Raw genomic sequence first — 27,998 nt, 5'->3', positions numbered from 1 at the left:
ATGCAACGAATTATTGGATGTAATGAAGCAAATATAAGATGTTTCTTACCAATATTTCTTTTCCCTTGCATGTAATGAATATATGCTTATAGCGAAAATTTGATTTAGTGAAGGTGTTTTCGTGACGAATGTCATTATTACAGTAGAATCTGATTAATTCAAACTCTAAGGGCACCGGAAATTTGTATAAAATGGAGCTCGAACTAAGGAGAGTGCCTTATAATATAGCAGCCAATCAATTGTGAGGTATCGTGCGCAAAACCAAAACCATCACTGGGCTTGCATTGAAAGTGTTATCTTTCCTGCATCAGCGCGAGACGTGTGCCGGAATAAACATAGGTTCCGTATAAAGTCCAAGTCGCGTGCCATTTGCTGTGGTTGTGAAGGTGAACCGATAAGGATGTTGGCTTGAGGGCCTGGCGTGCTCATTGTTGGAAACAACGTGATCGAGTGAGCGTTAGGAGGTTCAGTAGGTGAGCAAGCAGTTAGGGCTCCTTCCTGCTCCTTTTAAGCTGGCTGTAAAGGGAGGCTGTGCGCCGCTCTGCTTGCTTCGGTTTGGTCTTGGCTCCCCGCATGTCATTCCTCGTCATTTTTACGCCACACTACATTACAGTACCTAGCAACGCATTGAACCTTTGCCTTTGCCTCGGGTTTTGTCCGAAAAGTTGTGCTTGGGAGTGAGAGATTTGGTTCGAAATAACCGTTGCTTGTATTTTGGAGCTTGAATTCACGGGAGTTTTTCTCTACTGAAATACATTGGACGTTGCTGGGACCAACTGAGCAGTTCAAATTATCTGTCTGTTCAAATGAAGAGATTTAAAATTATTGGGATTCCACTGTATAACGAGGTTTGAATTTGTGTGAACATTTTTTGTGGACCGTTTGCCTACTAATGTGCAAAGTGTCACTGTTATGTGGCATTGTAGATAGCCCATATGAAAAGACAGCAAAATATCGTTATGTAGGAAGACGCCGACGAAAAGCTATACACAAGTATATTTACAAGGCAATACGCTGCACTTGGCCAAGAGGCAACAGCCTGCGCTAGCCTCCTCGTTGTCGTCGTCTTCACCCTGCTCGCCTCTTTGTCATCGCAAATACTGTTCCGTAGCAATATTTTTGTATCGTGTGGCCCATTGCACAATTGCACAGCACTGGTGTCACTCACTAGCACAACATTGTTTGTGCTAGTGAGCCACTTCTTTTCCGTAAAACTTTATTGGATCGGAAAGTTTATTTACGGGAAGTTCGTTTACCAGAGGTTGAAAAGAAAAGGCGTTTCCCAAGTCTAAAATCTTGTCGGGGAGCATTTATCAGCAATATCCTACAAATACAGTAGCCTGAGTGATTAATTTGAAATCAAGTGCGCTGTCCGCCATACTGTGTATTACGAGCATAATACATGATAGCATAATGCACGATAGGTCTATCAGAATAGCATAACGGTTTCAAAGGGATTGGAATGGGCAGTAAAGTGCAGCCCAAGGTTAAAGTAATTATTGAGATTAGATTTTCAGGCACAGGACAAGGTTCGCCAATGCAGAAAAGGAGTAATCGAAGATTTTGCGGGGGGAGGCTTTCGTCCGGCAGCGAAATTCAAATTGGCCGAGGATGGTGGCGTGTGGATGAACGCACTGATGCTTCTTCTTTCTTTTCTTTTCACAGTTCGAGCAATTTGAGAGCACCATAGGGTTCAAGCTGGCCAACCACAAAGCAGCGAAGCGGCTCTGGAAGGTCTGCGTAGAGCATCATACTTTCTTCAGGTGAGCGGCCTGTACTAAGGCCACAGGACACTGTTGGACGTGGCAACAGTGCATTATGAACTTTTAGCATTTACGAACTTTTTCACCTTGACCGTCGTAGCCCAGTGGCTATGGTGTTGTGCTGCTAAGCTCGAGGCTGTGGGTTCTACTTCTAACCGAGGTAGCGCACGCTTCGACGGAGGCAAATGCAAGAACGCTTGTGTGATTGTTAGTTAGGCGCACATTAATTTCTAATGTGCACCAGGTGGTTAAAACTAATCTGGAGGCCTCCACTTTGGCATACCTCTAATTGGATGTTGGTTTTCGCGCATAAAACCCCGAAATTTAATATATATATATTTTTTTTCCTTGGCATGCTTGTCATACGAGATGGCTACCCACCAAGGCGCCTCAGTGGCCATGGCTTTCTGCTGCTGTGCTTGAAGTCACGAGCTTGAATCGTGGCTGCGGCAGCCATATTTCAATGAGGGCAGAATGGAGAAATGCTTGAATGCTTGTGTACTAGGTGCATGTCAAAAAAAAAATCCCAGCTGGTCAAAGCTATTCCGGTGCCCGCCACTGCGGCACCCTTCACAATGTGTTATGTACACAGTGTGTTCTGCTAGTTATGTACGGTGTGCTATGTACACACTGTGCATAACATGCTGTACAAATTAACTTTCTTTCGTTGCACACCTGTTGACTGGGATGTTACTGGAAGCCATGGCCAAGCAGTGCTCGCGGTGCCAGACAAGGCATGCTCAATGCAAGCGATGCCTTCTTGATACTTCTGTTCGTAGAGCACAGTATTCGTGTGTTGGTTGTCATCCGGTCCTTGCATTCCGTGTCTACTGCTGTGTGACGTCAACAAATTATGTGCACTCATAGTTTCTAACGCAGTGGCATTAGTCCTTAAGCAGGTACAGTGCGGCCCACTGTTAATGGGAACACATGAGTGCAGATCACGGGCGAATTTTTCCCTCAGTCAAGTGTACTTTCGCCAGACTTGCAGCAGACGATGTGTGGTTGGTTGCGCTGGCATCTTTCCAACCAGCTGTGTAGTTCATTGACACTGCTACAGCCAGCATTTGCAGCTAGAGCACCAGCAAAGTGAGATCCATGCAATAGAACATGCCCTCTAACAGTGTACTGCACTGTTCGTATAAAGTGGTTCAGAGGACTGGCTGTATATTTCAGCAACCACTAAGTCCCACCATAAGATGTGTTGGTGGCTTTACGGATCAGTTTCTGAACAAGATCAGTGTTGCAGGTATGGGGATGCAGACCCCGTTTTTCTGAAACAGCTCGGGAAACTGCTTTTTTGATGATGGAAGCTTTGCGCGGTGGTTATAGTATGTGTTTCTGTGAGGACGATGGGGCCTTTTTGGGATGAAAAGGCATAATTATTTATTTGATAATCATCAGCAGCAGCCTATGTTATGTTTACTGCAGGACGAAGGTCTCTCCCTGCGATCTCCAATTACCCGTGTCCTGCGCCAACTCATTCCAACTACCACCCACAAATTTCCCAATTTCGTCGCACCACCTAGTCTTCTGCCATCCTCTACTGCGCTTCCCTTCTCTTGGTACCCATTCTGTCACACTAATGGTCCAACGGTTATCTAATCTGTCTATTACATGACCTGCCCAGTGCCATTTTTTTCTCTTAATGTCAATTAGAATATCGTCTCTACCCATTTGCTCTCGATCCAGACCGCTGTCTTTCTGTCTCTTAAAGCTATGCCTAGCATTCTTCATTCCATCGCTCTTTGTGCGGTCTTTAACTTGTTCTCAAGCTTCTTTGTCAGTCTACAAGTCTCTGCCCCATATGTCAGTGCCGGTAAGATGCACTGATTCTATACTTTCCTTTTCAATGATAACGGTAAGCTTCCAGTCAGGAGCTCACGATGTCTGCTGTATGCGATCCAACCCATTTTTATTCTTCTGTGAATTTCCTTCTCATGGTCAGGGTTTCCTGTGATTGGTTGACCTAGGTAAACATACTCCTTCACAGACTCTAGAGGCTGACTTGTGATCCTGAACTCTTGTTCCCTTGCCCGATTGTTTATCATTATCTTTGTCTTCTGCACATTAATCTTCAACCCTACTCTTACACTCTCCCTGTTAAGGTCCTCATTCATTTGTTGTAACTCGTCTGCAGCGGTGCTGAATAGAACAATGTCATTGGCAAACCGAAGGTTGCTGAGGTACTCGCCGCTGATCCCTACTCCTAAACCTTCCCAGTTTAATAGCTAGAAAATATAATGCAGGCAAATTCTGAACATTTGCACCTGCCGCGATTCCCTCTTTAAGCCCACAATACATAGAAGCTAGCTTTTACAGACCTTGAAAACGTATTCGGGGAACCTAATACGCGAAGAGACGTGATTCGGCTTAGTGCAAATGAAAAAAAAAACTCCTTTTATTTGTGTTCGTGCAACAGACTCATGTCACCTGAGCCCGCGGTGAAGCCACGGCTGTTCCTTCCCCGGTTCGGCTCCAAGTTCCGGTACTCCGGCCGAACCCAGTACCAGACGAGGCAGGCAAGTGCCCGCATCGACCGTCCGCCGCCCCACTTCGAGCGGACACGCAGCAACAAACGCTTCTCTTCACAGAGTAAGTACCAAAACGCACATAAAATCGAGGGTGCTTATTTCATTGAAAGCCACATTATCAGCTGCTATGTTCTGTGATGTAACTTCAGTGGTCAGGTCGTCTAATCTTTGATATATTGGTGGTAGAACTTCAGTGGTTAGGTTATCAAATCTCAAATAACCTGGTTGTGAAGTTAATTTTGCTAGGTCTTGTTACGGCAAAGAGCAAGACGTTTATAAGGTACAAAAAGGGTGCATGGATTTGTGCAGAACTTTGAAGGTGCACATTTTTACCTACTGAGAGGAAGATGCTGTGTGGTTTTAGAGTTATAATCATGAGCATGCAACATCATGCTTTTTAAGACATGGCTTTTATTGCCTGCTCATGTGGGACTTGAATTGCAGTTTAAGCTTTGACCGGCAGCAGTGACCGGCAGTAGTGACAGCACTGACGGTACTCTGGTGCCTCAATAACCATAAAAGCTTCAATTCAGTGTAAGTTGGATACCACTTCTAGGATTGCCCATTTGTGGCAAACTGGCGAACCGAAACTGGAACTGGAACTGGAACAGGGGCTCGGCAAGGAGTGCTTTGTTTTTCACTAGCAGATTTGGATCTGCGAAATCCCCAAGTGCTTGCTCACCGATTCAGTCAGCTGCTCTCGGATCAAAACGGTGGAATTCACCACCAGGGACGCTAAGTGGCACTCTTCCTTACCGGCACAGCCCTGACGTACCCACCACGACCGACAGCCTCGGAGGAGAGCAAACGGCACACGCTGACGGGGGCCCTTCGCCGCTCGCCTAGCGAGGAGACTGCATCGGCCGACGTCCCTCGATTTGCCACCAAGGCCACGCCTGAGCAGTCGGCGAGCCCTACCACCGAGACACCGCCTAAGAAGGAGACAAAGGTGGGTGGTGGCCCTGGCAGTAGTTCTAGGTTGCTTGCTCACACCCGACGTGGGGGAAAAAAAAACAAAATTGCGCAGATTTAACACACAAGTCCTTGCTATCGCAACGTACTGGCTGCTTCCTGCTGGGTGACATAAGCAGAACGTCGCCTCAAGGGGCGTGGCTTTGCACTTGCCGCAGCTTCCCAGTTTTGGTTTCGTTGGCTTTGGTAGCCGAAATTCGTCGTGTCATGTTCCACGGATAATCGAATTTTTCCAGGTCCAAAAGTTTACCTGACTTTTACGGAGAGCTCGCTTCAATTTCCCAATTACGATGAGCCCACTGAAACATAGACTGGAAGTTAATTAATGAATTTTAGTTAAATGGGGACTGATTACGATGTATCACTCGTCACCCCATGATCAGCACCACTGACATGTCTACAAAAGAACCGTCCTTGCATTTGTTTCATAATGGCCGTTCTTAAATATTTCTTGGTCTTCGTAGAGACACCCGGTATATAAACTGTTTGGTTATGTGAGTGCTGTTCTGTGTGTATGTTATTTGACAAGCCACGATCAACAGAGTACAGGAGAATACACATAGAAAACTGTGCTCAACGTTCCCATACTGCCCCTCACTCTTGTGCCACTGCTCACGCATTCTTCTTTGTCCTTTTTCCATAGCTGGCTCCGATGCCGCTCATCACGCCAGCGTTCCCAGACTGCCCCTAATTCTGTGAAGGCACTGACGGCACTAACCCACTGCCTGTCAGTGCGGTGATTTCGGTCTCGAATGTTTTGCCTCAATATATCGCGAAGTGAAAATATGTATCGAGGTGTGCTGAAATTTCGCATTAGTGAGTATTGTAATCACTGGACGCTTTTTACAGTGAAGCTGCATATGGTTAGGACTCCGTGCATTTTTGTTCTCAGTGAACAGAAACTATCGGCGTCAATCGCTCATACCCCGTAAGCATTCACGCTCCTGTAAGCAAGCAAAAAATGCAATGGCTCATAGCCCCGTAAGGCAGAGGTGACAAGCACTCAGCAAATTCAAGTGAACAGTGCTTAAATTCTTTCTAATCACGCATACAACATACTGAACAGTATGTTGAAAACTTTCATCATTAATGGCTCATACCCTCGTGAGCAGTGGGTCATAACCCCTAAGCAAGCAAAAAATGCAATGACTGATAGTTCTGTAAGGTTCAGGGCTACTCACTTTGCGTGAATTAGCTGTGATGACACTACCCCTGTTGTCGTTGTCGGTGATTTTAATGTGGATGCATCGGTACCGAAAAGGGAATGGTTTACACATTCCGTGTTGCAGACATACCATATTTACACGAATCTAGGCTGACCCCGATTCTAAGCCGAGCACCTAAAGTCCAAAGGCAACAAAAAAAATATACATTACCTCGAATGTAAGCCGAACAAAAAAGCAAGCACAGCGTTCACAAAATGCAAACAGCATTTATTGAACCTGAACGTGCAAAGCTCATTCAATGTCGTCGTCGCTGCTAGACTCGTCGCTGTGTTCCTTGTCACTGTCACCTTCAAACAGTGCACTATCTTCGGTACCGTCAAGTGCATTAGATATGCTGCACTTTTTAAAGGCGCGCATGATCTTAAGTACCTGTACCTATCAATAGTACCTATCGAAGTACCTATCGACACTCCCTGCAAGCGCCGCTGTTCTGGAGGTGCCGCCGCGAATGGAACAGCAGCACTTCCATCGACTATCGAAACCCCCACCCCCATGAGTGTTGCGTGCGCTGTAAAACCCTAAAAAATGTTCAAAAACCCCTCCGAAAAGCGAACAAATGCACGGGATAGTGAAAACTATGGGTAGGGCCATAAAGCAAACATACAATTGTAACTACGTTATAGCTCCCCTGATATCTCGTTGGTCTTGCTTTTTTTGGCGGTGCCATGTTTTGGTGGTGCCATGTTTTGGTGGTGCCATGTTTTGGTTTCACATTTTCACATGTTAAAAAATAGGTCGACTTACAATCGTGTAAATATGGTAAATCCATCCATTACATGCGTTTATACGGTATGAAGCATAATTCCAACTCCCAAGGGAATTACAGCAAAGAGTTGGGATATACAGTGAAACCTCGTTAAACCGTAGTTGGCCGGAGCTCGGAAAAACTACGTACTAAACGGTAGTACTGTTTAACCAAAATAGCATGAGATCGCCCACCTACCTGTCGAAAACGGAACTCAGAGAGAGTGCGATGAAAGGGGAAAAAAACATGCAGTATTTATTCACTCCGCTTGACAAAAGTGTTATTTTCGTTTGATGCTGCGGCGGCCTGGCACGACGACAGCGGCCTCAAACTTACTAAAGCTTCAGCCAGCCCCCTCTTCTCGGCAAACGCTCGCATGGCAGATTCCTCGTTGGCGTTACGTATTCTCCGTGCACGCGCACAGCAGTGCTGCTGAAGTCCCGGGGGCACATTTTCATTGCTGGGTGCCGGAGTTTGGAATACTTTTCGTTTGGAATAGAGTTACATTATCGCGCCCCTGTTCTCGTCGCGACGATTGCATTCATTAGGCTGACGTAACACTTAGCTTTTGCCACTGTCAGGCCTGAATCGCCCGTGCTGTCGCTTTCCGTGTCGTCCTTATCACTGTCGCTAGGTGACACTTTGGCAACAACAGAGGCAACGATGGCGAAAAGTCGAACCTCGTAGCCGACATGTCTTCGCGGTCGCAGCAGCGCTGCCGAGAAACTTCTTCGCATTCCAAATGCCATACACCGTAGCCAACAGCAGATCCTTGTCGCGTGCCAGCGCCGACTTCTTCGTGTCACGTTCGATAGCACGGACGATGTCTAATTTTTCTTCTATGCTGAGCACCCAGCGTCTTTTTTATCTGAGCTTCGGAATGACGCGAGTCCTTGCTTGCACGACGCCATGACGCTCTCTCATAGGCTCTCTGGCTCGGCGTTGAAATGATGTTGATGTTGATGTGGCTTCACGCGCAAACACACAGGGCGGTTGGAGGCTGTTGTTCTGATCTCTGAGGCTTGTTGTCCTGCCGGGCCGGGCCGCCCGATGGAGAGGGAGCACCGCCGTGTTTGCGCTGCGTACACAATACGCGTACACCGACACGTACACAATAAGCTGGTACGGTTTATGCGGATACAAAACACATTATGTTCAATGGCTGCCGAGTCGGGAATCTGACTTTACTACTTTTAAAATGAAACTACTGTTTAAGCGGGTACAGTTTAATGAGGTTTTACTGTACAGATATTACGCAGTGAATAGATAATAGTTGCAAGTTCATTAACAATATTTGAAAATGGCTTCGTGAAAAGCAGTCTTAAATTTCTTGGTTGTGGCAGTGAAGATGGGAAGGCAGTTCATTCATTGCTAGTCTCCTGGATTAAATATTCATTATAAAGTTATTTTCTTTTGGCTAGGTGGCACATCAGTGAAGTTATGGTTTGAGTACTCAGAAACATAAATGGGAGGAGAAAAAAAAAGCATCTACAAAGATAACATTAAGCAAATGAGTTGAATGACTGAACAAATGAGTTTAATCACAGCTTTGCATGTTTCGATTTGTCAGTTCATTTGTCCTTGCATTGATGTGCCTAATCAGCACTCCTACATTTTGAGTGGTCGATCTATTCACCCTCTTGGGGCCATTTTCTGGCTGCCTGGATAGCTGAGCTGGTCAAACAACTGCCCTACTGGTGCTGGATTCAATCCCAGACCAGTATGAGTTTATACACATTAGCAGTGTATGCATTTAGGCTAGTCAGTGATCTGTAGCAGTTACTCTTAACATGATAAAGTCAGAGGGCAACATTAAATTACGAACACAAATGGCTTAACACCTCCTGTTAACCGGCAAGCATGAATTCTCACAAGGTGTGTGCATTTTTCTTTCACTAAAATTAGTTATTGCACAAAATTTTCATCAACTGCAAAGCTCTTACAACTGCAAAGCTCTTAAGTGTAATAAACTGGGCTAGTTGATTTTTTGTTGAAATGTATGTTTAGCAGCACAAGAAGCTTAGACACAGGTTAAAGACGTAAAGGACAAACACTAGCATTTGTTCTTGATATCATTAACCTCTGCCTAAGCTTTTTGCACTAGTAAGCATGCAATGCTTTGTTCCTGTAGAACTCATAGGAGTGTTTATTGCAAATCCATGACGCATGCGTGGACTTCCAATTTCTTTTTCTTTCAAAAAACTGCGTCTTCCTTGCGAGTTTTTAGAGAACTCGTTTGCTCATTGAGGTCTGGTGTATGCATTAAGTAAACGAATGGTTAAATATGCAAGTACATTCAATGTGTAATGTTGGTTCACACGTAAACTAAGACCAGCATTTTAATTTAGCCTTGAAGTTTGTATACAATATGTAAATAGTCTATTTTATCTCCTTAGGTCCTTCCCTGTCCACTACTCCCATACCCACTCTGCTGACCCCTGTTCACATGTCATTCACCACAGTCAGATATTGTGGCCAGCAGGAATTTTTGTCTCTCTCTCTTTTCTTTCGCTGAACAATAAACAGCCAGTTCTTTCTTTCAATGCGTGCAGAGGACTATCCCCGTCGGTGGCGTGGCCGTCATGTTGCCAATGGACATCAAGAAGGACCAGCGCCTCAGCCAAGAGGCAAAGACGCCTGAAGACAGGAGTCCCCTCCATGAAGACGGGGTCAGTAACCAGCGCCATCTTTCTTTCCGTTTTCTCCGAGTGCCTTCTTTGTGCGTTAATTTTTTATAGTCTCCTTTACCTTTCTTGCGTGGGAATGATGGGTTCTTAGCTGGTGTTGTGGCAGCATTTTGATTGGAACGATTTGCACATGAGTGCGAATTGCGATTTCTGCAAATGAATTCAATCCAGGTTAGGTATTGGTGACAGGGAGTTGAATGCAAGTTTTGTAGCTTTCGAGTAATCTTGGGATGGTTTCTGGGCACTGTGTGATACTGCTTTGCATTAGGGGACCATTGATTTGTGATTCAATTGGGAAATGATGCTCGTTTGCAAAACAGTTGAACCCCCACTTATAACAATCCCAGATATGACGATCTATCGGTTATAACGACCACATTTCAATGCACTTATGATTTTCTGACTGTGCCTATTGAAACTGCTTCCGGGAACAACAAAAATTTTTTTTAGATCCGTGTACTGTTATAACAAACATTTAGTAAAAAAAAAAAAAAAAGAGGGCGAGCACAAAGTACTGAAGCCAGGAAGTGCGACCAAACTGGGTGCATGGCAGTACGCGCGCTGTTCTAGTCCGCCCGCGACTATGATGTGGCCTTCAAGACCACCATGCATGCATTTGGAAGCCGCGAAGAGGGTCACTCGCTTTCAAGGCACATCTCCAGGGAGGAGGCATAGAGCATAAACAGCATGGCACGGGGCGTGCACCGGTGCATACGCTGATGCGATATCGGATGTCGCAACGGTGGCACTCTCTTTTTTACACAGTTGTCCATATAGAACCACGAGCATTACACCTATTTCGAGGATTGGGAACAACCCTCTATGTACTTCCACCATGGTATCAATGGCCACTCAAGCATTCCTGTCGTTACTGTCGATACACACGCAGCCCGAGTTGGCGATAATGCTGCACCATGTACTAGCTGCCGCGACTTGGAAGGGATTGGCAGTTACTATGTCGTTATCAGGAGATCAGGGTTCAGCAGCGCTTCGTTTACGTGTTGCCGATTGCTGATGATAACGGTTCGTGGTAATGCTCTACCTTTCGAACGTATAAATTTTTTAAACCAAAGCAACGTAGGTAACGTAATTTTACGATTCTTGTGTGGCCGACACGCAGTCGTAATGCCGAGACCATGATGTCAGGGACCTTCGCAGAATGACTGCATGCCACAGCAGTTTCCGAAGGGTACGCTTCTAGTCATATAGAGTGCTTCGCTCTCTTGTGCAGAATACAGTTATGCCCGCTGGTAGTAAAATATATTGCAGGTTCTTGACTAAATAATGGCAGCTGTGCACTTGCAGTTTCAGAATGACAGATGATCGGAACTGGGCGCTGTTTTGAAAGAGCTATAGTACACCGCCGCATTTCGTTCTTTAGATGGACGTTCCTAATGGAAATTTGCAGCTAGGTGCGGGGACACAACGGGAACAAAAATGACACCGAAAATCTGGTTTTCAGGCCAAAGTGCTATCGAATTGTAGCTGCTGATGCCAACTTCAGTGCAGTTACTTTTGAGCATTATTAAGGGTGAGTTCATATACAGGATGTTTGAGTGAACATTTTAATTTTTTTTTTAATTGCCCGTTGCAGACAGCGCAATGCTACTCCATTAGCTGGTATTCTCGAAGAAGAGGACGTTACTTGCACAAAAAATTGAAATTCGTAATTGACAAATAAACAGAAATTCACTGTTTAAGTTTGTAGCTAATTACCCTATGGCCCATATTGCAGTTTACAAATTCTAGTGGGTGAGACTGCAGGGCCTATCCACGTGAAAAGAATTGTGTGAATGACACCATCTACAAGATATGGGCCGTCAATCGTGAGGTAAAAATGCACTGTCGTTTCACTTACTTTCTGAACAAATTGGCATTTTATGCATCGAAGCAAAAAAGTGACTGGAATGCCACTGCATTTCTCCGCGAAGTTCGGAAATTAATATGTCGAAACTGGTGCCATGTTGAGAATTTGTTCCAAGTGGATCTGCCTGGCGAACTCCCCAGCTGGAATTTGTAAATTGCAATATGTGCCATAAGGTAATTAGTTATAAACATAATTAGTGAATCATTTATTAATTAGTCAATTATGAATTTCATTTTAAGTAATGCCTGCCTTTTCGAGTAGAACCAGCTCAAGGACTAGAATTGTGCTGTTTGCCACGGGCAGCTTAAAAAAAAGTAATTTAAAGTGTTTGCTGAAACATACAGTATAGTGAACTGCTGATATAATGACCTCTTTCCGCAGAAGTGTCCAGTTCGTTAAAGGGACACTAAAGGTTACTATTAAGTCAATGTGGACTGTTGAAATACCATCCCAGAAACCTCGAAATGCTTGTTTCGTGCCAAGGAGAGACTTACTTTAAGAGAAAATTCGTTCTGAAGCGTCCGCGTACCTCTAGCGCAGTTCAAATCGCCCGCCCTCCGATCGAGGAGTACTGACATCATGGTCTCATAGTGACGTTGCGCCATCGGTGAGTAGAACGGCGTCCGCAGACGGCGCTACGTCTTTTCTGCGCAAAACGCAAACGCGCGGCCAGAAAAAGAGCCAAGACAGAGCCGACAGCAGAGCGAAAGCGGGAGTGAGGTGGCTAGCGGAAGGAGAAACGCGCGACCACAAGCTGGTACTTCACTCTATGACGCAAACTTCGACGTTCGTCGCAATGGACCCTGACAACGACAGATTGGCTCGCGATGCTGGGCTCAACTTCAGCGATTTGAGCACTGACGAGCGCGACCTGCTGCTGAGGGCTCGCGCAGCCGGCGTCGTTGCGTTCTACGACGGCGGCCTTGACACCGGCTCTCCGGAGCGGGAAAGCAACGAGGGCTTCCCACGATATCACATGGACGTGGCATTCTCGCTGCTTGTTCCAAATGAAAGTTTCGCGAGCCAGCAGAACCCGCACAGCACGCCGCGATAACGAAACTACTGAAACTCCAAAGCGTGCGCGGCGCAGAGTCGAGCGCGCAGAGTCGAGCGAAAACGAAACCTTTCGACCACCCATACTACTGAAGGGTAACGTCAAAATGTTATTTTTTCTTAGAATCGAATAGACGTAGACAAGTAGCATTTTCTTCCGTCTTATAATCGAATGAAATGATATTTTTAATACGGGTAGTTGAGTATTAGTAACACAAATTATGAGGAGTGCTTTCGTCATCGGGCTACTAGTACCGGAATGTCGCTGGGGGGTCTCAAATCGTGTCATGCATTTACCTCAATTTCTCGGTTACTAAAGCTCTGTTCGCGATTATATTGACGCCTTAGACGTTCTAGAACATTGCTCTACCACTTTAACTTGACTTTCTGGTAACCTTTAGTGTCCCTTTAAAAACAGGTTCAACTGTACCAAGTGAGACGTAGTATGAAGTCTAAATTTTCAGCCACTGTTTATGCACATGCCCTGTGATGGACGGTGATGCTGCGGTTTGTTAACTCTTAGTAGTAACAGAGCAGGTTCAGAATGAATGGGGCATCTAAGAATGCTGGTGCGCAATTTTAGTTGTGTGCGCATTATGCTTAGATAAGAAATATCGTCGTCTGTGGGACTCTGTCTGGTCTGTCTACCAAAACAAATTAAAAAAAGAAACCTGTTCTGGCATTTCTGTGGACTCTTTATTTACAGACTTGCATCCTATCTGTGCTATTTGCAGGTAAGTACACGCACTGGGTTTGGATGGAGGTTTAAGGTATTGAACAGTTGCTCTTGGAAAAAGGACAGTCCAGGCCTGTGTTCTAGATTGATTGCTTTTGGCAAAACGTGTTCACTTTTGTGTAGCTGTAGCTTTGGTGAAGTTCCTCTCTGCTGTCACGAGTTTGTGAAACTCCTGCGGGATGCGCCGCTTGCTTTAATATACCCGAAGGTTGCTTCGACCCTTTCTCTATTAAGGAAAACTCGCAATAAGAAAAACTTGCACAAAAGAAATATCGCATATATTTGTGTAATGAATGCACTTTTTCCCCCCAGAAGATGAAGCAGACTTGATGGTTGCGTTTATCATGCGCGGTACATTTTATGGGAACTTTTTCAAAACCGCAAGAATCATACGTAAGACAATAAGGATTTGAAAAATGCATTAGATAACTTGTCCTTGCAGCAAAAATACACGTATACTATTTGCAAACCGTAACAGCATTGGAACCACCAGACCTGTCATCCAGGTTGCTGGTTGCTTAATCCACATCACGGTTCCACAACAGCTCGTCCTTGCCGCCGCTTCCAGCCATCTGTCGTTATCGCAAACATCATGTTGAAGCACTGCTTTTTGGCATTTGTTGTTTTGACAAGCACGCTCTTTCCTCGACCATCCTGCTCATAGGCATGTCGGAGTTTATGTGCGTCTGATCAGCATTTCTGTTTGGGAGCAGATGAACTCTCTGTCCCGCAGCAGGCATACAACTCGACTTAGGGCCCATTGCACATAGTGAAACCAAAGGCAGAAAGGAAAGCGAGCAGCAGAAACACGAATTCGACATTACACCCACTATGCCGAGCACATGCTGGCCGTCCCTTCTTCACTTGGACTTGCCGATGCACTGCGCCCTGCCGCGCATTTCACGCTCTCCTATTACATCAGAGTAAAGTCCGTAAACTGCGTAAGGTTGCTGTTGCAGAGAGCAGTGGCGATTTTTTCACTCTTCAGTCTGCGAGGTGCCTTTGTGCCAGCGGCAAGCATTCGGTGGGAACAGGCTGAGCGTTGTTGCGGTTGCTCTTTTCGTCAGGTCCCAAGCGACCGTGATAACGTGCAGCCTGTTGTTACGCTGTGGTTGCGACCAGTGTTCTCTTGTTGTGGCTTTGCCATTAGCTTCTCAGTCATCAAGCCCGCCGCCCCTACCGGTGTGGCGCCAAGGCATGTTTGCCTCTAGTGTGGATGGGCAGCCTGCACAAGTTAGCTGTAGAATTTCGTTTACATGATCTTGGCATTTCTCACGTGGGATTACTAAGTATTTCCAACACGGTGATGTCATCGAGAACTGCGCTTGCCTTAAACGCGTGCGCGAGAGAAACGCTACAGTCTCCCCAAAAAACTATGGCATGCCCGTTCGACTGTGGGACTGCATGAGAGCAAAGTTGGGGGTGCAGTTATCGTGTGGGGGAAAACAAAAATGGGAATATTCAAGAGCAAAGCTGGGGGTGCGATTATTATGCGAGTGCATTCATTATGCAAGTGTATACAGTAATAATAATCATGACGTCAACATTTCCTGAAAAACCTGACATACCAGCTACGGGCCTATGCAATCCTTCTAGTATGTAGTACAGCTGGCCTAGAGCCTCAGATGAGCGGTAATTGTCTCCCGTAAAAGTGCTGACTGTTTGGCAAGTTGTTCTTGCATCCTAACTAGGGCATATTAACGCAAAATGCTGGAACAGACACACACACACTAAACACACAAGAATGAGCACATATATGTTATGTGTTCGTTCTAGGACTTTGAACTGATATAGCCATCTTAAGATGTCTCCTGGTTGGTTAAAAAAAAAGTTTGACGAGTTTGCATTTATTTTAACAAGAATAGACTGATAAGTTGCTGTTAAGTGTATACCATATTTGCATGAATTTAACGCACACCCTTTTTCAGAAACAATGGGTCCGAAAAATTGCTTGCGCATTACAGTCAGATACGAAACCAAAACGGGTGTTCGGGGTGTAAGTAACAGCCTACCATCAGGCATGGCATCATTGCCATCACGAGTTAACGACAGAGCATGTTTTGTTGAAGGTTGCTGTGGGTTTATTTTGTGCTATACCATGATCACTTTCGTAAATACAATCGCTTTCACTAGAGTTCATGTGACTCGGCATTAATCAATGCGTACGGACGCTAGCATTTCTGGAGCTGTGCCGAATTCACTGATTGCTGATTCACATGAAATCTCCTACAAATTATTGCAGTATCTCTGAGTGATCGCTCGGGAGTACCGCCTTTTGTGCTTGGCATCTACAGTCACTGGAAGCATAGATGTTGATGATAACGCACCGCTTTCATTATGAAAGTTTCCCTTCTCTGAAAATTCTGCATGCCTCTTTTTTTTTTTTTTTTTCTGACCGCGAACTAGGGTACATACTGTATTTTTCTTTTATAAGTTGGGCGCAAGTTACATACAGGTGCATGTTACGTTCAAGTGCACTTAGATTCGGGGGTACATTAGAATCATGCAAATATGGTATATGTAGTAATGGCCAAACAAAAGATTTAGCAAGACTGTCTTGCCTGGCTTTTGAGCATGGCTCAACTAAGTGGTGTTGACTTAGCTGCAGTCATCTGTATAACGACGGGTATCTGTTGATACCACTTTATATGTTGTCTGTCTGTGTCTCCTATATTACATAATTACAATATTTCCCATGATTTAAAGAAATGTGCTTTATTCCTTTTTTTACATTGAGGAATTGTGAACACTCGGCAATGTCACAGTGTAAAATTAACACCTCGATGTGTACTTGCAATTTCTTTATGTATGCTTCCGCTGTTTCAGCTGTTTGGCTTACATTGAAAGCGACATACGCTAAAGCAATCAATCAAGAACACAGCCCTTGCTTTCTTAGGAGCCATGATCTACTTGTATCCATATGTGTGCTTTGTTTTATCTAAACCATGGAGGTGTTGGGGAGTGTGTCGTCCAGCGAATCTCAATTGGTGTGGTGGGACGGCTCTCCCGATGTGTCCGACGTTCCGCCGCATACGAAGTGTCTTTTTTCGCTTTCTGAAGATGCGGCTGCAGCTCCCCCACGGTGCATGTGGGGCGTACAGTGCCCATGCCTCACCGCACTCACTCTAACCAGTCTGTCATTTTTTTTTTACCTCTGATAGTTTGCATTAACGCAAATGCTTAAAAGCTCGTTTGAGAATGCCTGCTGTAATGAAGCCGTGTGGCGACCTGTAATTTACTGCTCATAAGATTACACTGCACGATGCAATGCATGCCAGCAAAAGGGGAAGCACATTTAAGTGGTGGAGTCATCTCGCGGGAATTCAGGCTCGCACTGACCGACACATTGCTTGCACGACGTAGTAGTTGCTGAGAGAGAAGTGTCTTTCTTTTATTTCTAGTGCGTCACACTCGTGGTGTAGTTGATAGAGTAAATTGTTTTTTACTTGCATGTGGGAGTGAATAATGACTAATTGCTTCAGAGCAGACTTTCAAAACAATAGCTGTAAACATATCCTAAATAAAGTGCCGCAAGTTTAACGTCTGCAGGGAAAAGAGAGGGACTCTAGCCGACATATTTATTTCCATAATTCGGTAGCTGTGAGTATAATTTGCCGGGCACGTTGTCCAGGCAGTGAGATACGTGCACGGCCCGGGTGTTGGAACTCGGCATACTTAATAGCTGAGCATGTCTTATGGTGCAAAAGGTGAAACCTTCTTGCGCTTCATTGACCAAATAATACTTTAAATGCGCGCTTCATCAAACGTAATTGAAGCACTACTTTGCTGCAGTGGTGCAGGACTCCTCATCATATCCCACACACATACTTTGATATGCAGTATCAATTTCAGGACAACATAAACTATTGCTAACAGTGATTTGGAGAAAATGATTTAATTACTCAGATATTCTGCATTCGCTTTGGCAGAGTGGCCGCGAAATTAGTGGTTAGAATGGTCAGCTTGAAGCTTTTTGATTCTTAGTTTAGTTCAGCCCCGTGCTTGATCTTTCTTATGTTACATTCTGTGCAAAGTATGATGAAGAAAGGAACACAATCGGTGTGATTCCTAACTCGTAGCTGCTGTTTGCAGTAGGAGTTGATGTCAGTGAAATTTACTGACCCTGAGGCAAAATAAACTTGCATTCCTGGCTTTAATCTTTAAAACTACTACTGCTGATAATAATAATATGTTAATGTAATTTAATAATAATAATAATTTTAAGATATGACAAAGTAAATCTGAAATGTTTCTGGCCAATAGCATCTATTGAATATATGTAGGCGTGTAATGAATATTGTATGTATGACAGAGGTATTTTGGATGAAGTTTTTCCAAGGTTCTGCCAAGAAAAAGAAAACTGTATGGATGTATAGTACCAAGGCCATGATAAGATACCAGCAATTCGGCTTTTATACTTGCAATACTGTTGCAAGTCAAGAATATCTGAGATTTGGTACACTCGAGCTTTTTCATCTTTCATTCCATGATAGGCATTATTTTCTATGCGTGTCAGGTGGGTCATGACAGGGCCCCTTGTTCCGTCATTCTCCATACTTTTCTGTTTTAAGTGATGTTGCATCACTCCTGTTGTACACAGATAAGAAAAAGCTGGGCGTCATCAGCAGGATAAATTCTTTTCATTCTTTATAGTGCCTTGCACTTTAGCCTTGAATCTGAGTGTCAGCTATAGAATTACTAGATCATGGCTTGTGCTCTTCAGTCTGATGGATGGTATGCATGTTTGAAGTTTTTAATGAATAGTGCATATATTGAGGAGAGCCAGCGACAAAGTATAAATGACAGTTCCTGTCCTGCATCATAATTTGGACGCTTGTGCCATTCGGAGCCTGGATTTTCTTCAGGCAATGGGAACGTACTGCTCGCAGTTTTTCAAGCTTTGCAGGGCAGTACTTGGTTCACCTAAGAGGAGTTTACCTGCAGCGATCTGCACCTAATATTGTATGTTGGACCAGACAGATAATTTGAGCCTACATCCGTTCAAACTTATTGTATTGTTCTACGCATGTGTGCTCCTAACTAGCCTTATTTCATTTACTAAATTTGAAGCAGATGCCCTGTGAACTCAAAATTGCAGAATCTGTCACTGTGTGTTTGTTTAGCTTTGTTTACAGTCTTTGTGTGTATAGGTCCTCACGCATGTTCGGTGTGTTGACTCGGTTCCATTGAATTGCTAATTTACAAAACCATTATGTCAGGGCATTGTTCACCACAGGGAACCATCTCGCGCGAGCTGTGCTTTGCAGTTTCAAATGCGGCATTGTGTGCAGATGAGCAAGCACATGCCCGCACTGTGGGTGTTCTTTGCGTCGTGCCGCCTTTTCGCAGATCAGGAGCTAATCTTCCAAGACAGAACTCTGTGAACGTTAGTGTTAAGTCCCTGTTAATCCTGCATGTTAAGGTGAGAACTCGGTTCATATAATATAGTTAGTTAAGACTACTGTAGTAGACCCATCCAAGACTATCAAGTGCTACCAGTTCTCCTCAGTCCACATTATCTGGTTAGTTAGGACTATACCAGTAAACCTACCCAACCTCTTGAGTGCTACCAATCCTTGTGCCTGCTATTGCCTGCCGGGCAGTGCTAACGAGAGCACTTGCTCGACGAACTCTTCTTTTGTATTGTTAGTGAGTGATGTGTTGACGAATGCGATAGCTCTCGGCATTTGCAAATGCAGCACAGGCACGCCTTTGCATGCACGAGCTTCCTGCAGCGTGCCTGCTAACATCCCTTTGTATTCTCTTTCTCTCTCTCTTTCCCTTGCCCCTTCTCTCCACACGCACGCCTTCCTCTCCTAACGTCACCGTGCTGTCTGCATGGCTACCCTGACGGCATTCCAATCCCCCGCACTCCGTGACCGACTCTGACGCAATCGCTCAGGCGTCAAAAGAAGCCCGCCCCGCAAGCGGAGTTGAGCATGCAAGGAAGAGTTTGCCCGCGTCAAAGGCTGCTGAAACCGCGGCCACGAAATCTGCACAACCGGTGACATTGAAAACTGCCGAGGGTAAGGTTTCGCATGGTGGCATCGGGGAGCCAGGCATCAAAGCAGAGGCAGTAGCCAAGAAAGTGGCGCCAGGAACATCGCCGAAGGAAGAGCCGCACGTCAAGAAGAGCTTGTCGGGCAACGGTGAGCCTGACGATGGGGTGCGGGTGATCTGCTTGGAGGACCCTGGCACGGGCCTGGTGCGGGAAGTCTTTGTCACCGACGACCGGGTGCCCGCCAAAGGAGCTTCGTCCAGCCTGAAGGAGGAACGTCAGCTGCGGCCAACCAAGTCGGAGACGCGACTCGAGGGTGGCTTCGCTGAGAAGAGCATCCGCGACCAGGATGTCACGCGGCTGGAGCTTTCGCGGTCTCGCGAGAAGTTAGTGCCGCTTCCGGAGCAGACACCGCCCGAGGGGGGAGCCTACCGCAAAGGGGCGGGCACCGCCGCAGGCGCTGCGGCAGCGCAATTTTGGCCTCCCACAACGGGGAAAGGTGCGGCACCGGCTAAGTCGGGTGGGGACACGATGCAGGAGGACACTGTGGGACCCGCAGACACCAGTACGCCGCGCCCAGCGGGCCGAGCACCAGGCGGCTTCACCGCGAGGCAGTCAGGTCCTTACACCAAGGAATACACATACCAGGTAAGAAATGTGTATCCCAATATTTCAAAAGTTTGTGCAAGGTTACAAGAAGCAAGCCTGCACTGGTGTTTCCATAGTCTGAGAGGTTTAGCTTGTAACGTATGCAAAGCTAGCTTAGTAGCCATGTGTGAATAGTTCAAGGTGAAATTGAAATAGATAGCAATTTTGGACGAATATTTTCTAATCGAATATTGAATAGCTGTTGTGCAGAGAAGTGGCTGCAAGTTCGTATGCGTAGGAAGTACTGCTTGTTGAAATTGTTCTGTGTAGGAATGAAACCAAAGTTTAGTGTAGTATAGCTTGTTAACTAAATGTCAAAGATCACAATATTAAATGGTGATTTAGGGGTAAATGTGAGAGAAAGGCATTGTCATTACATCGCAACCCTTTTAGGTCTTGGATCCATGATTTAAACTGCATTCACTACATTCTAAAGTGTTGTTCAGGAGCTAATTCGACACACGTGCTGCCTCTTTGAGGAGCAAAGTGCAACAGACGCTGGTCTAGAGTAGTTGCACTATATATGTAGGTGTGTATATATATCACACACACTTCGACCAGGGGGCTGGCTTTCCACACTTCCCACACGTACATTTTTTCCCACTTTGACACTCCGAATGCTAACCCATTAAAAGAGGTTAATGAATAGCAAAGCATGATGCAACTGCCTTCGTACATGTGGGGAGTTGATGAAAAGAACACTAAGTGAAACAATGCACAAATTAAAAATTTAGACCATTGCACTGACTAGAAGAAGCGTAAACATAAGATAGTTCCGCACCACTGCTGTTATTCAGATTAGGCACCTTGTCTTGGTTACACTCATTAGACATCTCGATGTTTGTACTGTGACCATGTACTGTGCGTGCATAAGGAACAGTCATAGTGCCCCTTACCAATCTTTGTATGCTTCACTGCATAACTCAACTCTGCTGCAGCGAAGCTGCACATGGATAACCATCAATATGCTTCAAAAAGTCCAATAAGATGGTTTTTTCTTTCGAAGCGAATATCGAATTATATTTGTAACTACTATTTGGAAATTTAACTATTTCCACAACACTGAAGTTAGCTTAGCAATGTTTGTTAGAGATTCATGACAGATTGGGGATCGGGATTTGTTGGCAGAAAAAAAAGAACCTTTGTTTTCAACAACCTCCTGAATGTGAGAGAACAGGGAAGGAGTGCAAGCCATGTATACGTAGAATGAGACACGCTGCTGTGTCTCAGAGGAGTCAACCGACTCGGACGACCTCGTGATGTTGTGGTCATAAAACGGCTTTCTGAAGTTAGAAAAATTGTGATCCAAGGAGCTCAATTTTTGCATTGCATGAAGAAAAATTTGATAGCTGAGAAAATTTAATCAGCTACATGTCATAAGAGAGCAAACATCTTCCATTTTTGCTAAGTTTCTCTCTCCCTTCTTTCGCCCTACTACTGCCTTTTGCAGCGGCACTTCCTTACTTTTAGTAACGATAGTGCAAGAGGATGAGAGGGATACTACAAGGCACAGTATTGGCATCAAGTGCAACAACGATGGCTGCATGCTGTAAGAAAGAAAGGAAAGATTAGGGAATTCAATTGCTTGACACACCAAGCTCTTCCTACTACAGTTGCCCTCGCCATATCACAAAAAAGAGGTCGAATGTCGGCATAGGCACCTTGTTTAGTTTCTACTTGTTTCTGTTTTTTTTTTATTTCTTGTTTTCCAGCATACACATGTGAGTTATATACTTTGTTGCTTTCAAAAAAAAAAAAAAAAGCAGCTGTGAGACAGCACATGTCCTGCTTCCAGCATTACTTTTTTCTGTGTCGTCTCTTCACACTGTAATATTTAACGCGTGAATTGGTTGACTAGAGGAGGCATTTACTAGCAGTCTGCGTGAGTGGTGATGCTGGTAACTAACCTCCCACGTGAAATTGGCCGTGCTTTCGATTCCCTCGTCACAGGTTCCAGCCGACGACTCCAAGCGTCCGTACAGCCCGACACGTGGCGGTGGGTTCAGCTACAGCCCGCCTCCCATGGACGCCGCCCCTGGCGGGCAAGCCACGTCGCCGACCGCCCGACCTGGCAGCGGGGACGGAGGAGTGCGCCAGGCCACGGGTCTGGCCTTCACCTACTCACCCACCAGGACGGCAGGCGCACCAGGGTGGAATGAGGTGTCCGGGCGCAGCCCCACTGGCCGCAGTCCCACTGGCCGTAGTCCCACTGGCCGCAGTCCCACCGGCCCCAGTCCCACCGGCCGAAGTCCCACCGGTCCCGGTGCTGCTGCTGTTCCCGTCACAGCCACGCATACGACAACGACGACGACTGTGTCAGGCAAGAGTCTGGACTCGCCTTCGTCCGAGTCATCCGAGAGCAGCCTGGACGAATACAGGGAGGAGCGGCCGTCGCGGCCATCACGGATCCCTACCAAGAAGGACGGCGCCACCCGCCCCAAGGTGGTGGGCGTGGTGCCTTCGCTGGCAGCGAGCCGTTCACCGCCGGGAGGAAAAGCCGGGGAGCCTCATTCGCAGCAAAAGGTAGCTGTGTGCTTCATAGTATGTGGCTGTTCAGGGCTTGAGGGAAATTTCAGGAGACTGGATGGATCTAGTCTGTCTCAAGCAGCTCAGTAGCATGGACATGACCAGCAGTATGGATGTGGTTTAATGTGTAATCTAGCTTTTAAGATGGTGTCAGCATCATCTTGATGCCCACAGGCAAAGCCCACAGGTTACACTACGAAGACTAGTAAGCATACCTTTATTGGTACAACTGGCTGCTGCCAGATTAGCAGTCCTAGCATGGTGCACTGTATGAAAACATATAAGTGGCTTGGTGAACGCAGAAATGTAAAACTGAAGGCTGCAGAAACAATACAAAAATGGATGGCGAAATAACTGTGTTGTTGTATGCAATGAATGCAATGATTATGGCATAAATTATATTAATATAGAATCATCACCGTATTTACCAGGTTGTTACTCCCATGCCAAGACTAGTGTTTGAGGTTGGACATGCTTTCTATATCAGTTCTGTAAGACTAATTTAAATCATCACAGGAATTTCACATGCAACATTCTAAAGGCAAAGAAGAGGAATCTAGTTCCTCATTGCCCTAAGGTAATACTAATGGTAAAATGCTAGTGTTGTCTGGTCATGGCTATCATAACTACGATGAGCCGGTTGCTGGTATTGTGCAAAAAGTTGTGCGAGAAAAGCAGCAGTGAAGATGCACTAGGCTGTCCTGCATACATCAAATGTGTTCAGTTAAGAATGTGGCCCCCAGTTGTCGCACGGTGGCAGTCCAGTGACCAGGTTCCTGGTGGGATCTTCTTTTTCTTAGGACACCAGCAAGTCACGCATTCCAGGTCTGCCTAGCCAGCAGCAGCAGCAGCCGTCCTGGAGCACCAGTGCTGACACAGGCAGCCGTGGTGCAGAAAAGTCTGGTATCAGACCACCTGGTGCCATATCTCCGTTGCAGTCCAAACCTTTGCTGGACTCTCGGAAGGCCACTTCACCCGAACAGGCATGAATAAGCCATTGTCTCCATCACAGAAAAGGCGTTCGTTTTACGCCGTCAATCGCGTGCGGCACGCTGAAAGCTACAAGCCTTGTGCCAGCCAAGAGCTGTTTGCCATGTCTCCACGGGATTGTTTATTTTTACAAGTTTATTTCAATATGCCCTGTCACTTGGAAGTTTGTTCATCACGTTCTTGCCTTCTTAGCTTCAAGGTCCTAGCCCAATGGTGTGTGGTTAATTTTGTGTGGACCAACCTTGAAATTTTACACTGTTACGCATCCATTCTCTACAGATTGTACAGCCCAAGCTAAGCGTACAGCCCAAATCACGTTGACAAAAGAGTGTTATAGTTAGTTCTAATTTGCCATGTGCTTCATTTGCGCATCAATGCGAGAAGGAGCATCAGATTTGTGTTTAAAAGGCTCCTCACCAGGTTTGGCCACTTTGAACAGACACCCGCGGTGTATACAATGCATGCTGACTATTGTGTCTGAAGAGTATTACACCGCGTCGTGCCACTAAAACAACTGATATATCAAACTAAACAATGTGCGCCTTTCATCTCGAAAGGAGCTACGCTTACGGCCAGAGAGTCTAGGTCAGATGCACAAATTCGTCTGCATATAGTTGAACCCACTTGCTCTCCAAGTTGGCAAGCTGACATGGACGTGGCTTAACTTCGCTGTCTTCCCGAGCGTATAGCGCTGAAGGTAACATACTCTCAACTTTCAGGGACTCGTAAGGTGAGAGGCAGACCAAGCGTTTGCTTCCCTCTGCCTGCACTCTTCATAGCATCATCCCACTGCGTGCAGTTCTATCAGCCACTGTGGCAGAGTGGATGCGGAAGATCCGCATTGTTGACACTGCATGAATTTGTATGCCCGGTTGCCGACTCTGAAATTCAACAAACTGAAATGTTTTTTCTCACTGAATTTTCTTTTCCCGATTGCCCACTAATTCAGAAAAACTTGGGGACCTCTCCATGTAATAAAAATCTGTTGGCAACAGTTCTTGTTTGCATAAAAGGTCAAATTTCAACGAAATGTCAATATAACAACGTTCGAGTACCAATTTTACCGATTTCGTTATGTCGAGGTTTAGCTGTGGCATGCAAATGTGGAATGGTGTCTGCGAGCCTGTTTTTAACTTCCTCGCCCTTTTGGTTCCCTCCCCCGTGCAGAGGGCCATCGTGAAGACGGAGGCGCTCAAGTACGACCCGGCGAGCGTGTCCTCGCTGCAGACAAGTAGCACGACGAGTGTGCCCGTGGTGTCGACAGAAACGAGGAAGGTGGCCTATCAGGTGGCTGAGGGGCCGGGGCCAGTGGGCGCACACTTTGCGGCCACCACTGTGACCACCAGTGCAGTGCCGCCCCACGACATTGTGGAACAGGAAGGCGAGGTGGTCAGCTCGCAGACAATCTCCAGCAAGACGCGCACCGTTGAGACTGTCACGGTATGGCAGCATAGCCGCAGTGTTGCTGACATTGGTTTAAATGCTGGATATTAGAACGAGGGCATTAAGGGCGTTGCAATGCAAACCCCTTACAGTCGACTTCTGTTAAGTCGACCCTGGCAAGGCTGCTGAAATTGGTCGAATTATCTGATGAGTTAAGCAAGAGGCAGAAAAAAAAATGCGAAGACACATTGCTGATTCATTTGTCAATATTTGCCCCGCCTCAAACATGTCCCCCGAATCGAATGCGCACCTACTTTTTACGAGTTGAAAGTAGAAAACTAACTCAAAAGTGACATTAGTAGAAATCAACCGCTGTTGAAGTCAGCACTGCGGTTACCATTGAGCTGATGCGCGTGCGTGATGACCAGCCAAGTTTTAAATCATCCAGTGAAGGCTGATTTCAGTATAGAAATAACGAAGATGTGGTCCCATAGAAATGTATGGGTGCCAGGTGGGACCTTCAGTCATAAACGAATTAACCGTGGTCGAAATAACGGAAGTCCACTGTATAACAAATGTTCAGATATAACTGAGTAAACCTAAAATATTTATCGTCGGTATCAGCTTGTGACAGAGAAAGCTTATAACAATGTTTTTGTGTTGTGTGTGACTTTGTTACAACGTGGCTCGACTGTCTTCCGGACACTAAACTTTCGCCACGCTGGCATTTTGAGCCAATCAGACATGACAAGAAAGTGAATTTGACAATATCGTGGAATTTAGCAGTGCCTAAAGTGGCAGCCTCGCAGTAAGAGGACGAAATGGAGCAAAAGCGTGGGTGAATGCAGCACTGGCATGAAAATTGACAAGCATGTTTTTACAGAAGGGCTTAATGTTGAGATCTGAATGAAATCTCCGGATCGTTTTGGTGTAAGGATACCAGAATAGTGGAGGACAGCTGTGTTCACACCAGCATGAATAGTCATTGACTTGACAATGACAGAAATGCCCGTGATCATCACTGACGTGACAGCCACAGGCATGTCACCGTTGTCAGAGCTTGTGAAGCAGCTAAACGTAAGTGTTAAAGGGGCCCTGGAACACTTTTCTCTTTAATGAGAAAATGACATCACTATTAAATTACGTCGTTGCAATATTTTTTTAATCTTTCAAGCACAAGTGAAGTTAAGACGTAGTTATCGAACCGACCAGCGGCTTTCTCCGTTCATTTGCGCTAGTGCTCTGGAAGCTACGCAGAGGTGACAGCATAGGGGTGCAAGGAAGCAATGACCCACTGGCCCACCCAAAGGTTGAATGCAAGACTGCTTTTGGCGGCACCCTGTGGTGGACGTGGTATCTATGCGATGCTTTTCATCTCTGAGGCTACACACAGCAAGTGCAGCAACGCCTAACTGTCATGTTCAAGCCAACAGTACGAAGATGAAACAGTTTTTCGGTCTTTTAACAGCGGACCTGTTTAAGCTCTAGTAAGAAAGTGTTCCCGCCCGCAGCACGGGAACGGCTGCACGTTGGTCATCACCTATTAAAAGCGTGCAGTATACTTACAATGGCATTACGGCCCATGCTCTGTGAAACAGATAAATGAAGATGCTTATCACAACAGGGTTGGTGACGATAGTTGTGAATGGGTTGTTTGATGACCCAGGAGGGGATTTGCTGGTGCTGGAATAAGAAAATTAGTGCGCACCAGCGTTTTCACGTGAGATGGGCGGGCTTGTATTGCGGGAAAGCGGTTGCGGCGGTCAGCTACGGTTCTTGATCGCATGCGCCTTCTGCCTTTGTTTAGTTACATGAGATCTAGCCGGCCGGAAAACATATCATGATCGCAGTCTGGTGGCCTCCTGAATGTTGGTGCAGAGAGATAGTGTTTCTCAGGAACCAACCAGTAAAAAAAATAAGCGCAGCTGTACTAGGTGATTTTTTGTGATCTCGATAGCGAACTTTGACGTCGAGAAACTGTACATAACAGGGTCGTAGCAACGAGGTTCTACCGTATTTCTCAATTATTCAACTCAAGTGAGCAGTTATTGTATTACTGATAATGTTCTCGCCATCATGAAATCAGCCAGTAGCTGTTGTGGGTCGTGCTGCTTGAGATGGTGCTGCATGACGACATGGTGGAGGCGAGAGCAAGTGACTTTTCACTGCTTTTGATGCTAGATTGTAAATTCTCTGGTGCATGCTATGCAATATGTGGCTGCTGTGCTCTCAGGAGCCTTTTGAACAGATCTGAGACATTTTATTACTGTTCCCAAGAAGTGTTTCAGGGCCCCTTTAATGTGTGACGATAGTGACGTGAATGTGCGACGTTGGTGACGTGACAGACGCAGGCGAGTGATCCTATGAGAGCTGTCGACATGGTGGCCGGACTGTGGCTCACAGGGTGAAAGAGTGGTGCGCTTCTTGCTAAGGCATGTTGTTCACTCTTGCAGTACAAGATGGAGCGTGATGGGGTTGTCGAGACACGAGTGGAGCAGAAGATCACCATCCAGAGTGACGGCGACCCGATCGACCACGACCGTGCTCTGGCACAGGCCATCCAGGAGGCGACCATGATGAACCCAGACATGACCGTGGAGAAGATTGAGATACAGCAGCAGTCGCAGGCCAAATGAGACGGCAGCATACTGGGTGAGGCATTGCCAGCTGGCCTGGAAAAACTGTGTTTGCTGGGGGGGATGTCGCCTTCACCGCGTCCACCAGTGGTGGACACCGGTGGATGCCCTGATGCTCAGTTTCCCAGGCTCGGCTGGTTACGCACATTTTCGGTTTTGCGTGTGAGCTCCCCGCTTGCGAAAACACGAGGCAGTGTATTTTTCAAACAACCCGTGTTTAACCGGACTTTTTTG

At 45.9% G+C, this 27,998-nt stretch overlaps 1 protein-coding gene across 2 annotated transcripts in view; it reads left to right on the top strand.

Moving 5' to 3' along the window:
* cora (erythrocyte membrane protein band 4.1 like coracle) overlaps positions 1 to 27,998 on the top strand; it is a 58,414-nt gene that overhangs the window by 26,454 nt on the left and 3,962 nt on the right. The window contains exons 9-17 of one of the 2 annotated variants that reach the window (XM_050175870.3): positions 1,666 to 1,763; positions 4,186 to 4,358; positions 5,062 to 5,246; positions 9,793 to 9,909; positions 19,486 to 20,229; positions 22,180 to 22,752; positions 23,556 to 23,738; positions 24,913 to 25,032; positions 27,582 to 27,780. In XM_050175870.3, coding sequence (XP_050031827.1) covers positions 1,666 to 1,763; positions 4,186 to 4,358; positions 5,062 to 5,246; positions 9,793 to 9,909; positions 19,486 to 20,229; positions 22,180 to 22,752; positions 23,556 to 23,738; positions 24,913 to 25,032; positions 27,582 to 27,764 — 2,376 coding nt within the window. In that variant the 3' untranslated portion in view covers positions 27,765 to 27,780. Of the gene's footprint in view, positions 1 to 1,665; positions 1,764 to 4,185; positions 4,359 to 5,061; positions 5,247 to 9,792; positions 9,910 to 19,485; positions 20,230 to 22,179; positions 22,753 to 23,555; positions 23,739 to 24,912; positions 25,186 to 27,581; positions 27,781 to 27,998 lie in introns of both variants that reach the window. The other variant, XM_050175869.3, reaches the window with a different exon arrangement.

Source organism: Dermacentor andersoni, chromosome 9 (assembly GCF_023375885.2).
Source record: "Dermacentor andersoni chromosome 9, qqDerAnde1_hic_scaffold, whole genome shotgun sequence".
Classification (NCBI taxonomy): domain Eukaryota; kingdom Metazoa; phylum Arthropoda; class Arachnida; order Ixodida; family Ixodidae; genus Dermacentor; species Dermacentor andersoni.
Note: the sequence above shows the minus strand (reverse complement) of the source record. Positions and strands in the feature narration are given on the sequence as shown.